The sequence below is a fragment of the Bos grunniens genome, chromosome 3 (genome assembly GCF_055505025.1).
Source record: "Bos grunniens cultivar Pamir isolate PY7600 chromosome 3, Bosgru_T2T1.0, whole genome shotgun sequence".
Classification (NCBI taxonomy): Eukaryota; Metazoa; Chordata; class Mammalia; order Artiodactyla; family Bovidae; genus Bos; species Bos grunniens.
The window spans coordinates 106,121,172-106,134,736 of NC_141167.1; the positions used below are offsets into that span (position 1 = coordinate 106,121,172).

The 13,565-nt window shown below is 56.2% G+C and overlaps 1 protein-coding gene across 5 annotated transcripts; it reads left to right on the forward strand.

Annotated features, from left to right (window-relative positions):
- The first annotated feature begins 3,282 nt into the window (after positions 1-3,282).
- On the forward strand, positions 3,283-12,099 carry EFNA3 (ephrin A3). Of its 5 annotated transcripts, none has more exons than XM_086393137.1 (5): positions 3,283-3,521; positions 9,639-9,952; positions 10,414-10,479; positions 10,667-10,744; positions 10,959-12,099. In XM_086393137.1, exons 1-5 carry the CDS (start codon positions 3,394-3,396, stop codon positions 11,087-11,089), a joined length of 717 nt encoding a protein of 238 aa, XP_086249263.1. In that variant the 5' UTR covers positions 3,283-3,393; the 3' UTR covers positions 11,090-12,099. The 5 variants fall into 5 exon arrangements, with proteins under 5 accessions (XP_086249263.1, XP_086249264.1, XP_086249262.1 ...); XM_086393136.1 differs by lacking the exon at positions 3,283-3,521 and adding an exon at positions 5,850-6,686; XM_086393141.1 differs by lacking the exon at positions 3,283-3,521 and adding an exon at positions 7,273-7,500 and having other exon boundaries at positions 9,635-9,952.
- Positions 12,100-13,565: the final 1,466 nt, after the last annotated feature.

The window sequence follows — 13,565 nt, forward strand, 5'->3', positions numbered from 1 at the left end:
CTTGTATGTCTCTGAAGGGTCATCTGTGTGTCTATATGGCTGTGTCAAATGCCTGTATTTCAATGTTCTCTGCTTCTGAGTGTCTGTGCCTCTTCTAAATGTGTGGATGTAATGTCTGTGCTTGGGTGTCACTGTGAGGATAATGACTGTGATGAGAACTGGAGTACAGGGTGCTCTGCCTGTACACCCTCTCCTCAACGTCTGTGAGAGTAGGAGTGAGACTGCCTAGGGACGCCACTGGCTGTGTTGGGAGGGGTCTCTGGTTGAGAGTGAGTGAAGCATCCTTTGTCAGTGTCCCAGGACCGGATGCCATGATCTTCCTTTTCTGAATGAGCTTTAAGCCAACTTTTTCACTCTCCACTTTCACTTTCATCAAGAGGCTTTTGAGTTCCTCTTCACTTTATGCGATAAGGGTGGTGTCATCTGCATATCTGAGGTTACTGATATTTCTCCTGGCAATCTTGATTCCAGCTTGTGCTTCTTCCAGTCCAGCGTTTCTCATGATGTACTCTGCATATAAGTTAAATAAACAGGGTGACAATATACAGCCTTGACGAACTCCTTTTCCTATTTGAAACCAGTCTGTTGTTCCATGTCCAGTTCTAACTATTGCTTCCTGACCTGCATACAAATTTCTCAAGAGGCAGGTCAGGTGGTCTGGTATTCCCATCTCTTTCAGAATTTTCCACAGTTGATTGTGATCCACACAATCAAAGGCTTTGGCATAGTCAATAAAGCAGAAATAGATGTTTTTCTGGAACTCTCTTGCTTTTTCCATGATCCAGCAGATGTTGGCAATTTGATCTCTGGTTCCTCTGCCTTTTCTAAAACCAGCTTGAACATCAGGAAGTTCACGGTTCACATATTGCTGAAGCCTGGCTTGGAGAATTTTGAGCATTACTTTACTAGCGTGTGAGATGAGTGCAATTGTGCGGTAGTTTGAACATTCTTTGGCATTGCCTTTCTTTGGGATGGAATGAAAACTGCCCTTTTCCAGTCCTGTGGCCACTGCTGAGTTTTCGAAATTTGCTGGCATTTTGGACCTAACAGAAGCAGAAGATATTAAGAAGAGATGGCAAGAATACACAGAACTGTACAAAAAAGATCTTCATGACCCAGATAATCATGATGGTGTGATCACTGACCTAGAGCCAGACATCCTGGAATGTGAAGTCAAGTGGGCCTTAGAAAGCATCACTACGAACAAAGCTAGTGGAGGTGATGGAATTCCAGTTGAGCTCTTTCAAATCCTGAAAGATGATGCTGTGAAAGTGCTGCACTCAATATGCCAGCAAATTTGGAAAACTCAGCAGTGGCCACAGGACTGGAAAAGGGCAGTTTTCATTCCAATCCCAAAGAAAGGCAATGCCAAAGAATGTTCAAACTACCACACAATTGCACTCATCTCACATGCTAGTAAAGTAATGCTCAAAATTCTCCAAGCCAGGCTTCAGCAATATGTGAACCGTGAACTTCCTGATGTTCAAGCTGGTTTTAGAAAAGGCAGAGGAACCAGAGATCAAATTGCCAACATCTGCTGAATCATGGAAAAAGCAAGAGAGTTCCAGAAAAACATCTATTTCTGCTTTATTGACTATGCCAAAGCTTTTGACTGTGTGGATCACAACCAACTGTGGAAAATTCTGAGAAAGATGGGAATACCAGACCACCTGACCTGCCTCTTGAGAAATTTGTATGCAAGTCAGGAAGCAACAGTGAGAACTGGACATGGAACAACAGACTGGTTCCAAATACGAAAAGGAGGCTGTATATTGTCACCCTGTTTATTTAACTTATATGCAGAGTACATCATGAGAAACTCTGGGCTGGAAGAAACACAAGCTGGAATCAAGATTGCCAGGAGAAATATCAATAACCTCAGATATGCAGATGACACCACCCTTATGGCAGAAAGTGAAGAGGAACTAAAAAGCCTCTTGATGAAAGTGAAAGTGGAGAGTGAAAAAGTTGGCTTAAAGCTCAACGTTCAGAAAACGAAGATCATGGCATCCAATCCAACCACTTCATGGGAAATAGATGGGGAAACAGTGGAAACAGTGTCAGACTTTATTTTTGGGGGCTCCAAAACCACTGCAGATGGTGACTGCAGCCATGAAATTAAAAGACGCTTACTCCTTGGAAGGAAAGTTATGACAACCTAGATAGCATATTCAAAAGCAGAGACATTACTTTGCCAATAAAGATTCGTCTAGTCAAGGCTATGGTTTTTCCTGTGGTCATGTATGGATGTGAGAGTTGGACTGTGAAGAAGGCTGAGTGCGGAAGAAGTGATGCTTTTGAACTGTGGTGTTGGAGAAGACTCTTGAGAGTCCCTTGGACTGCAAGGAGATCCAACCAGTCCATTCTGAAGGAGATCAGCCCTGGGATTTCTTTGGAAGGAATGATGCTAAAGCTGAAACTCCAGTACTTTGGCCACCTCATGCGAAGAGTTGACTCATTGGAAAAGACTCTGATGCTGGGAGGGATTGGGGGCAGGAGGAGAAGGGGACGACAGAGGATGAGATGGCTGGATGGCATCACTGACTCGATGGACGTGAGTCTGAGTGAATTCCGGGAGTTGGTGATGGACAGGGAGGCCTGGCATGCTGTGATTCATGGGGTCGCAAAGAGTCGGACACGACTGAGCACACGACTGAGCGACTGAACTGAACTGAACTGACTCTCCTCAGTCCCTCCTCTGCCTTGGGCCCTGGACTGCTGAAGGCCCTCCCAGCACCCAGCCTTGACACTCTCCGGCCGAACTCCTCTACACTACCGCCAAGAAAAACAAGCCTCCTGCCCAGCTGGGGGGTTCAGAGCAACATCAGTAAGGTCCTTGGTGGCAGCTAATGGCTTCTCAGCCACCCTCTAGACCCCATCTGGCTCCTCACGCACGTGGGAAGAGGGATGTGAAGGGAGTAGAGGACCTGACTGTTCAGAAAGGAGGGAGGTCTAGTTTTACTTATTAAAGGATCCTGGACCCCAAGCTTCTTCTCAAGTCTCCCATCCCAGAAATGAATGTTGACAAGAGATTGAGATCCCTGTCTTGGCCTCCCTAGCCTTCTTATCCAGACTGGGGAGCAAAAGATACGGGACCGGCGGTAGCAAATTAAACCTACGAGGGAGAGGCGAGGAGCGCTCGGGTTGTTCCCGAGGGGGCAGCACGGTTCTCACCTCCCACGCGCCGCGCGCGCTCCGGGCCCGAGCGGGGCGGGGCCTGACGGGAGCGCGCCAGGGGCGGGGCCTTGGGGGCGCGCCCGGGAGGGCGGAGGGAAGGGCTGGGGGCGTGGCCTAAGGCTCAGGGGCTGGCGGCGGCGGCAGCAGGGAGCTGGGAAGCGAGAAGCCGGGAGCGCGGGGCTCAGTCGGGGGGCGGCGGCGGCGGCGGCTCCGGGGATGGCGGCGGCTCCGCTGCTGCTGCTGCTGCTGCTCGTGCCCGTGCCGCTGCTGCCGCTGCTGGCCCAGGGGCCCGGGGGGGCGCTGGGAAACCGGCATGCGGTGTACTGGAACAGCTCCAACCAGCAGTGAGTCGGGGGCCCAGGGAGCCCATGCGTCTCGCGTCAGTGAGAGGGGGAGGCCTGGGAAGTCCTGGGGGAACCTGGGGTGGCAGTCCTGGGAAACCACAGTTGGGGGCTATAAGGCGAGGGAGAGAGGGACACACTCTGTGGGCGTCTATGAAACTCAGCGGGTGTCTGAAAGAGGCTGTTAAGGTAGAGTAACCAGGGCTTGGGCCGAGCGGAGGAGGCTGCTTGGGAACACCCCACCCCACCTTGGCTTCTCTCCACACCCGCCTCTGGAATAGCTTACCCCCCACTCGACAGTTCCCCCATCTTCATCCCCTTCGGCCGGCCTGGGGTTTGGGAGCACCAGCATGCTGGGGATAGGCCGCCGCACTTGGGGAGCCCAGGGATGACCTGTTTTCAGTGGCGAGCGTTTCTAGGGGTTCTGGGCATGACTCCTGCTTTAACAAGTGAGGTCCAAAGCTGAGGCAAGGAGTCCGGACGAGCACCTCCTCAGAAGGAAGGTGAATGGATTGCCCTGGTTGTATAGATAAGCGGGGCTGGAATGAGCTGGGGCTGGGTCGCCAAGTTGCGGGGTTCTGGAGGTGCCGCTTGGATAGGATAGGAACGTGGGGTACCGGCGAAAGGGAGAAAGGCAAGGAGATATCGGCGTGTCACACACACACCCGGGCTGGGGACAGCGTGTGGCTCCAAGTGTGAGCGGGCGTGCGCGGCTGTCAGTGTGCGTGTGTGTCTGAGTGTGTGATTTGTGTGTCTGCGTCGGCGATCGTCTGGGGGTGGGAGCGGGCGACGGGTCGAGGAGGGGGCTGCGGTCGCTGTCCGCGTGGCCGGCGCGTCTGGGCTAGGGTGGCTGTCGGCGCCGCTGCGGTCTGGGCGGGTGTCAGGGCGGCCGTATGGTTTCCCGGGGTGTGTGGAGCGGCGGCTGGGTGCCGGCTGCGGGGCCAGTTTCTCATTCTGCTCAGTCCTTGCTGCCCTTGTCTTCTCCTCCCCGCCGAGCCGCTGTGTGTATCACCCCTGCCGCTTCCGTGTGTGTCTGTGTGTTGGGGGGATCCCTGGGGACACGGGGGTCACTGTCACACCTGCCCAGGCGGCGGCGGCGCACTGTCTCTGGCTCCCCATCCCAGGGGGCGACTCGGGAGCAAATGGCGAGGCCCCTCGAGAGGGGACCAGAGGGCCGGGCGGCCGCGACCCCCAACCTCCCGGGGGAGGGGCTGCCGCTCGCGGCTCCTGCTCTTTGTTGTTTGGGGCTCTGCGCCTCCCCCTCTCTCCCTCCTCGCGCCCGGAGTGTCAGACTGGGGGTGGGGATGAGGCAACGACGCCCCCCTCTCGCTTCCCATGGAAACCTCGGGGGTGGGGATACGGCCCCTCCCCCCCCCCCCAGCGGGACTCGGAGAACTCCGGGGGCCGCTAGGGGCTGACTCCCCTTCTCTATCTAGCTCGTTCCCTCCCCCAGACTCACACGTCCGCCCCCCGCCCCGCTAGAGTCTGGCAGGGAGTGGAGAGCACGCAGGTGAGGGTCTCCGGGTTCCCCACCACGGTCAGGGCACCCTCACGTTCTTAGGATAAGCCGGAGCCAGGGGATGCGGGAATGGCGGGGATAGGGCTGAAGGGGGGATGTTGTTGATCAGGTTCCCCTCCCCCGCATACACCTGGGCGCAGGTGAAAGCCCTGGGAGGGGGTGGGGGAGCCCAGGTTCCGAGAGCCTCCTTTCTGTCTTCCCTGCTCCTCCGCAGGTCTGGACCAGTAGAGATGGGAGGGGGCGCGTACCGGGCCGGGAGGCCGCCGCCGCCCCCGCCTCGCTTCCTCCGCCTTTGTTGCCGCTGCGCCCGGGCTCCCCGGCTCCCTCACTGCGGCAGCCGCGGCCCCATAAATCGTGAGAGCGACGTGCTCCGGAGCCGGGAGTGGAGAGGGCCAGGGAGCTGGGGGCGGGGCCGGGCCGAGCCACAGGCTCCCGTGTCCCCTCCCCCCGGTCACGTGAGCTGGGCTCCTGGCTCCCACCCCCCCATCACGTGCCAAGGGTCTCTGCCCCCTGGGGTCACGTGAAGAGGGTCTTGCGACCCCGCCTCCTGGGGGTCACGTGGGAGGGTACTGGTGGGACACGTGCGGTGGCCTCTTTGACAGACCTGGGGGCAGTACCCTGCACAGCGACCGTGATCTTGCCCCTATCCCGCACTCAGTCCCTCCGTTTGGTCCTCTGGAATAGAGGAAACCTGTTCCCAGTCTGGCCCAGAAACCGAGCATGGGGGAACCTTACTGGAAGAAAGCATGAGAGTGTGAGGTCGAGGGGTCCCATGAGCCCGGAACTGAATGGCGGGGGGCGGGACCGGCCAGTGGCCAAATGGAAGCGCCCAGGTCTGTGCTTCATTTCTTTGCAGAACTGTCCAAGGGTGCTGGCATTCGCCCCAATCTCAAAAAGCGTCAGAATATCTTTCTCTAGCTGTCTCCCTACCTGTCTCTTTATCTCTTAAATGTTTCTGTTGCTTATCTTTCATTCATACATTCATTCAACAAATATTTATTGAGGCTCTACTACGTCCCTGTTTGGTCTTCCTCTCTCTTTTCTTCCTGTCACCGAGTCTCTGCCCTGAACCGGTTCCCTGTCCCTGATACTCTCTCCTTTGCGTCCCTGTCTCCGTCTTTGCTGTCTGTGGGCCTCTCTGGAGCGGCCTCTATGGCTCTCCCTTTCTCCAAGCCTCTCTCCCGTCTCATTCTAACATCTCTTTCTCGGTTTCTGGATTCCTCTCTTTGTCACTGCCTCACTCCCTTTCACCTCTCGGTGAATCCAGTCTCCTGTTCATCCCCCCTCTCGGTGTGCGTCTCCCTCTCACTCCATTTCTGTGTGTCTCGCTTTCGGCGGGTCTCTCGCGCTTCTCCGCCGCTGCAGATCAATAAACCTTCGCCGCCGCCGCCGCCGCTGTCGCAGGGAGGAGGGGCGGGGATGTGGGGCGCGCTGATTTTCTCCCACCCGACGCCGGCCGGAGAAGCCCGGAGCCGAATCCCGAGCTGGCGAGACCCAGTCCGGTGGGGCGCGGAGGCACGGGGCGCCGGAGGTGTGCGGGGGTGTCAGCGTGCACGCGCCGCCCCGCGAGCGTTCTCGCCAACCACCCATCCCAGCCCGGGCGCGCGGACCCCACGCCGCGCACACGTGGTCCGGCTTCGCCTGCTGGGGTGAGTGGCGCGCAGCCTCGGGGGCGCGCGCTAGAGGGAAGGAGAACAGGGGTCCGGTGTCTTTTTCCCTCCTCCACTTCCGTAGCTCTGCATCTTGGCGTTTAGAGGTGGGGGGCAGGGATTTAACAAGTTCAGGATCTCTTGGGATCCTTTCCTTACTCCCTGGTCTTGTTAGACACCCTGTTTACCAGCCCCTAATTGCCCCGGGGGGAGAGGTTTGCTCCTTCCCGGTTCCCCCGCCGCCCAGCCCACGAGGCTCGGGCAGACAGGGCATTGAAGGAGTGAAAGAGAGGGGTCGGAATGTGCACCGGGGGCGGCGAAAGCCGGGGTGAGGGGGCACCCCTCCAGGTGAGGTGTGTTGACCCTCGCCTTTCTGCGAGGGAAGTGGGAGGCTAGTAGGAGATGAAGTGAGGAAGAGTAGAGAACTGTTTGAAGGGGCAGGCACGTCCCAGTCCCCAGAGCCCAGCCTGCCCTCCTCTCCCGCGGGGGCGGGGTGGGGCGGGGTGTGGCTCGAGGTTAGAGAGGCGCGGCCCTGAAGGAGGGGTTAGCTGTGAAGCTAAGCCGGGGCCTAGCGGCACCTCCCTCTTTACTGCCAAAACTGGGAGGATGACAGATTCAATTAAAGCGCCCAAGCCAAGCAGACACCTCAGATCTCCCAGGAGTTGTGGCTGGGTTTTCCTGGCAGCCAACCTTTTGCCCCCTGTCCACCACCTACCAACTGGGCACAGTCATTCCCCCAGCAGTTCTTTCTCCCACATGCCCAGCAGGGAGGGTAGGGGCGTTTCAGGGGCGATTCATGCCACTCAGCCCAGAGTGTGTTGCAGGGAAACTACGCAGTGCCCTAGTGAGGCACTGCTTCAGGGCTGGAAACCCAGTGAGGCTCAAGGACAGAGGCCTCGAGTGCTGTGCAGCTGCTCCAGGTCTGGCACTGGGGGCCCCCTCCTCAAAGCCTGTGGGCGAGGAACAGTAGACTTTGAGCTTGTGGATAGAGAGGTAAAGCTGGGGTGGCAGCTGGGAGCTAGGCCTGGTCTAACCCGTTTTCCTGCTCCCAGTGCCCCAGGCCGAGACTCCTGCCCACCTGGGTGCCAGGGCCAGGGAGGAGCCAGAGTGACCCATCACTCCCATGGGAACCGAGTGGGGCTGGTGGCATTCTTGATGACTCAAGGAGGCTGAGCCCATTCTTACTGGAGTGCCTAAACACCAGCTCTTACCTGTCTTCCTTACTGCTAGGCTTGAAAGGGAGTGTTTGGGGAGGGGGTGGCACAGGCAAGGCCAAGGATGTAAGGTGAGGTGGGGAGGGACCCTCAAGGCCCCACCCCATCCAAAGGCCTCCAAGCTCACTTCACTAATGGATCTAATTACTGTTTGTGGAACTGGGAGGTGCCTGGTGACAAGGGGAGCGAGTCCTTCCCCTCAGGGAGTTCCCAAGAACCAGAGACCCCAGTGGTTTGACATTTTGCCAAGTATCCCATGCCTTCCTGTGTCCACTATACGCCCTTCTCACTGCCAAGATGTGTGCATTCCTACGAAAAGAAAATTAGGGGAAACTCCTGCCTACTTCTCTGAGTTTCTTTCTCCATTCAGATGTTTCTCCCATCCCCACACCACTCAATACCACCATCGAGAGAGCATTAAGACCAACACTTTGATGATAACTAGCAAGGCAGGTGGGGATTACAAGGGACCCAGCATCTGCTTCTCTGCCCATAGAAGGATCAGGGAAGTAAGAGGCACAGCCATCTTGTCTGGGCACTATGCCCACTACTTTGTTCAGCATCATTAAGGGGGAGTTAGTGTCAGGTTGAGGAGAGAGGGGTATAGAGATACCAGTTTTGGCATGACACCACATGGAGCCTTGGTGTTGAGTCCCTTAGCTCCCTAATCTGTTGTGTCACATTGGCATATGTGTTAGTCGCTCAGTCGTGTTGGACTTTTTGCAACCTATAGACTGTAGCCTACCAGGCTCCTCTGTTCATGGAATTCTCCAGGGAAGAATACTGAACTGGGTAGCCAGTCCCTTCTCCAGGGGATCTTCCCAACCCAGGGATCAAACCTGGCTCTCCTACACTGTAGGCAGATTTTTTACCATCTGAGCCACCAGGGAAGTCCTGGTGTGTCACATTATTGGAGACCTAATTGTCCATACCCTCAGGGTGGAGGTCAGTGAGACTCAAGGTACAGAGACCAGTCATACTGTAGAAAGAGCATGTGCCAGTGTGTGTGTCTGTATAGGAAGGGCAGAGAAAGAGCTGAAGATTGCTGGGTCAACCAATACTGGCATGCCAGTCCGGCACACATATCACCTAGTTTTTCTATGTGTACGCTGCCTGTGAGTGGGCGGTGGACATATTTGTGTGTGTGCCACAGAACTTGTGCATGTATATGCATGAAGCCTGCATACATATGTCTGTGAGGGCAGGTCTTGTCGGACTCGCCATGGGGGTGGACTGGCAGCATCAGGAAAGCATGCTGGGAGAGGCGATGGAGGGTGCACATCCCTCCAAGGGATCCCTCCCACTTTCGCACTTCCATTCCTTCTATCCCTCCTCCCCACTAGTGAATTATGGGGAATGGACGGAGGAAATCCGGGCCTGGGTCTGGGAGTCACAGGGACCTGCGCCGTTTCTGTGGTAACCAAAGCATACGTTCCCTACTTCCCTCCACCCTTCTCCCCCGCCTCTTTTCCTTTGGAGGCCGGCCGGGCTTCCCTGCGTCTCTGCTACCCTCTGGTGGCTACCAGGAGAAGGGCAGAACCAGGAGTGGGCCTGGAAAGATAGCGCGGGGATTGGAGGCACTAGGGCCCTGGGGATAGAGAAAGGGACTGAGAGGAGAGGAAGCTCAGAAGGAAAGCCTGGAGACTCTAAGGACCCTAGGGAAGGTCTGCGGAGAGGTGAGGTGGAAAGCGGGTTGGCTTTGGGTTTCTTCTCTCTGACCCGCTTCCTTCCCCCACAGCCTGCGGCGAGAGGGCTACACGGTGCAGGTGAACGTGAACGATTATCTGGATATTTACTGCCCGCACTACAACAGCTCAGGGGTGGGCCCCGGGGCGGGGCCAGGGCCCGGAGGCGGGGCGGAGCAGTACGTGCTGTATATGGTGAGCCGGGACGGCTACCGCACCTGCAACGCCAGCCAAGGCTCCAAGCGCTGGGAGTGCAACCGACCGCACGCCCCCCACAGCCCCATCAAGTTCTCGGAGAAGTTCCAGCGCTACAGCGCCTTCTCTCTGGGCTACGAGTTCCACGCCGGCCACGAGTACTACTACATCTGTAAGTGACGGCCTGGAGGCGGGCCGGGGCGGGGCCTAAGTGCCAGGGGGTGGAGTCCCGAGGGGCCGGGGCCCGGCCAGCGCTGCTGGCACTAGGTCTCTGTCGCTCCAAGTGATACCCCGGGATGAGGCGTGGGAGCTGGGGCCCTCAGGGTTCCAGCTCAGGGTCGTGAGGCTAAGAAAAGAGGTCTAGTGGCATTCCCAAGGTCACAGAGTCACTGTTTCTGTGAGGGGCATTTCGGAGGCGGGACCTCAGGGTTCAGTTTATCGAGGGATAGGACCCCAGGAGCTTCTAGGGCTAACGGCAGAGCCACCACGACCAATGCCCAAAGGGTGGAGGAGGTACTGAAGGACACTGCGCAAGAGGGGCAGTCTGGAGGGAGTGAGGAGAGTTTCTGATCGAGGAGGGCACGGGGTAGAACATCTGGAGAAAAAGGGACTCAGGCCCAGTCTCCTCCCCAGCCACGCCCACCCACAACCTGCACTGGAAGTGTCTGAGGATGAAGGTGTTCGTCTGCTGCGCCTCCAGTGAGTATAATCGGCTCCCAGCCGCGACCCCAATCCTTGGCTCCCCTGCTTTGGGGCTCCCCTGGCTTCCTGGGGGTGGAGGTGGAGGGCACAGGCGAGGGGGACTCGCGCCCCAGCTGTAGCAGGGGGAGGGGATCCTGGCCCTGACTCTCCCCTCCTCTCTCCCCACCCGCACCCCACCCCGCAGCATCGCACTCCGGGGAGAAGCCGGTCCCCACTCTCCCCCAGTTCACCATGGGCCCCCATGTGAAGATCAACGTGCTGGGTGAGTCTGCGCAGCGCCCTCTGGTGGCCACTGCTGGAACCGCAGCCCCCTCCCCGGTGCCTGCTCCTCTTGCATGTCTTTCCCCCGGGGGCACCGATCCTTACCACCCCTGTGGTGCTCACGTCCCCCGCTCCACTGCTGCTACCGCTGCCGCGTGTTCCCGCCCCAGCGCGCAGCCCGGCTCTCACCAGTCTGTCTCTTCATCTATCCACAGAAGACTTTGAGGGAGAGAACCCCCAGGTGCCCAAGCTTGAGAAGAGCATCAGCGGTACCAGCCCCAAGCGGGAACATCTGCCCCTGGCGGTGGGCATCGCCTTCTTCCTGATGACACTCTTGGCCTCCTAGCTCTGCCCCCTCCCTTGGAGGGGAGAGATGGGGCGGGGCTGGGACAGAGCAGGGAGCCTTTGGCCTCTCCAGGGAAGCCTAGCCGTGGGGCCTAGACCCCTCCTCTGACGGCTGGAAGTGGGGTCTGCAGCATACATCTGTGCTCACCCCTCCTGTCCCCTCTCCACCAAGTAGGGCACTGTAGTGGACCAGGTACAGGGACAGCCACGGGTCCCAAGTGGCCTTGTGGCTCTGGTAATGTTTGGTACCAAACCCGGGAGCTGTAAAGGGCGGTGCTCAGGACTCCCTGCCCCCTGGTACCTTTCTGTGACCCCTGGTGCCCTCCCCCTTTTTCCCCCCACCCCCGAGAGACAAATGTGCCCCAGAGAGAGCAAATCGAAGTGTGGGAGACACCCCCAGTCACTCTCTTCCAGGGCCAGAACACAGGGAGGGGACTAGATGGGTGAGGGGGTGGCACCACCTGCTGCCCCTCCCCTGTTTACAGCAATAAGCACGTCCTCTTCCCATTCCCACTCCCAGGATTGTGGTTTGGATTGAATCCAAGTTTACAAGCAGACACCACTGCGGGGGGCTGCCGACAGTGGACAAGGGTGACAAGGGGTGGGCATTGGGGTGCCAGGCAGGCATGTACAGACTCTATATATCTATATATAATGTACAGACGGACAGAGTCCCTCCCCCTCCTTAACCCCCTGACCTTCCTTGACTTCCCCCTCCAGCTTCAGATCCTTTCCCCACCAGGTTAGCCCCCCGCAACCCCGGGGGACCCCCTGGCCCCTCTTTTGTCTTCTGTGAAGACAGGACCTATGCAACGCACAGACACTTTTGGAGACCGTGAGACAACAATGCCCCCTCCCCTCCAGCCCTGAGCCGGGGCCCAGCTCCCAGGACCTTGCTCTGCCCATCCTCTGTGGTCCCCACCCATCCTCCTGGGCCTTTTTCAAGTGCTTTGGCTGTGACTTTCATACTCTGCTCTTAGTCTAAAAAAAATAAACTGGAGATAAAAATAACTGAGTGTGTGTGATTTCCAGGGGCCATCACTCTTCTGTACACTGGTTAAATAAACCCCACAGGTCACAAGGCCTGGGGAGGAGACAGGACTCTAGGGCCAAAGGGTCAACTGAATATCTTGCTGTGTAGCTCATCTCCCCTAAGGAGACACCTCTGTGTGGAGGAGCAATAAAGGCTTCTGAGCAGGGCCTGGATGACTTTGGGCAACACACTCAACCTCTCTGAGCCGCAAGTATCTCATCAGAAAATCTAGTTATAATACATCTCTCACCGGATTGGTGTAAAGATTAAATGGCAGAGGGAATATAAGGCTCAATGATGATGGTTTTCTCCTTTCCTTCCCATTCTATTCTGTAACCAGAAGTTCTTGACTGGGGTCTATGGATTTCAGGGGGTTGTGAAACTAGATAGGAAAAGATTATATCTTTACTTTTACTCACCTGTAACTGAAATTTACCATTCTCCTATGTACGGGCAATAAGCCACAGTAGTTTTAAGAGTGCCTGTGACTTTGTAACCAACAGAAATCACAGATGTGTTCAGAATGTGTTATAGTTTTTGAAGATATTGCAAAATATCATTTACTCTCATCACTACTTTGAAATAACCGTAGTTGTTAGATCTTGTTTTTAATGTGTTAATAAAGAAGCATATATATTACTATACCAAAAAATGTAGATGTTTTATAACTGTGTTTCAATATAATTGGTTTCCTTTATAATCCTTTGCAATTTTTTTTTCCATTTAAAAAGTTATGGCTGGACTTCCCTGGTGGTCTGGTGGTTAAGAATCCACCTGCCAATGCAGGGGATATGGGTTAGATCTATGGTCTGGGAAGATTCCATGTGCCATGGGGCAACTGAACCCATGTGAGACAACTATTGAGCCCGCACTCTATAGAGTCCATGCTCTGCAAACAAGAGAAGCCACTGCAATGAAAAGCCCACACACGACTAGAGAGGAGTCCTCTCTCATTGCAACTAGAGAAAGCCCGCACACAGCAATGAAGTCCCAGCGCAGCCAAAAATAAAGAAATATTAAACAACAAAAACAAACAGAAAACATTATGGCCAAAAGGCAGAGAGTTTGCTGGTGCTGGGGCAGCACGTAACTACAGCCTCCTGTGTCCATCAGGAGAGTGAGGGGACAGAAGGTGAAAGCTGGGACAGGGCCTTCCCTGGCAGTCCAGGGAATGCATTCCATTGCATAAGAATCTGCATTCCAATACAGGAGGCATGAGTTCAATCCCTGTTCAGGGAAATAGGATCCCACATACTGTATGGTGTGGCCGAATAATAATAATAAAAAAGATGGGACCACGGTGGAAGCAGTCAAAGGTCATAGCCCCTCCCAAGCCAGGTGAGGTCAGGGTTGTTCAGGTGGGCACTTTGGGAGGGCAGTGAAGGGTTGCTGATAGGGGCTAAAGTCTATCCAGGTGGCCCTTGCCCAGCCAAGCTCCCTGGCC

Excerpts from the sequence above, each read along its gene's own strand:
- EFNA3 (XM_086393136.1), top strand. The coding sequence starts at position 6,190 with ATGGCTCTCCCTTTCTCCAAGCCTCTCTCCCGTCTCATTCTAACATCT. Across the intron at positions 6,687-9,638 it reads GTCCGGCTTCGCCTGCTGGG|CCTGCGGCGAGAGGGCTACA; the intron begins GTGAGTGGCGCG and ends CTTCCCCCACAG. Across the intron at positions 10,480-10,666 it reads GTTCGTCTGCTGCGCCTCCA|CATCGCACTCCGGGGAGAAG; the intron begins GTGAGTATAATC and ends CCCACCCCGCAG.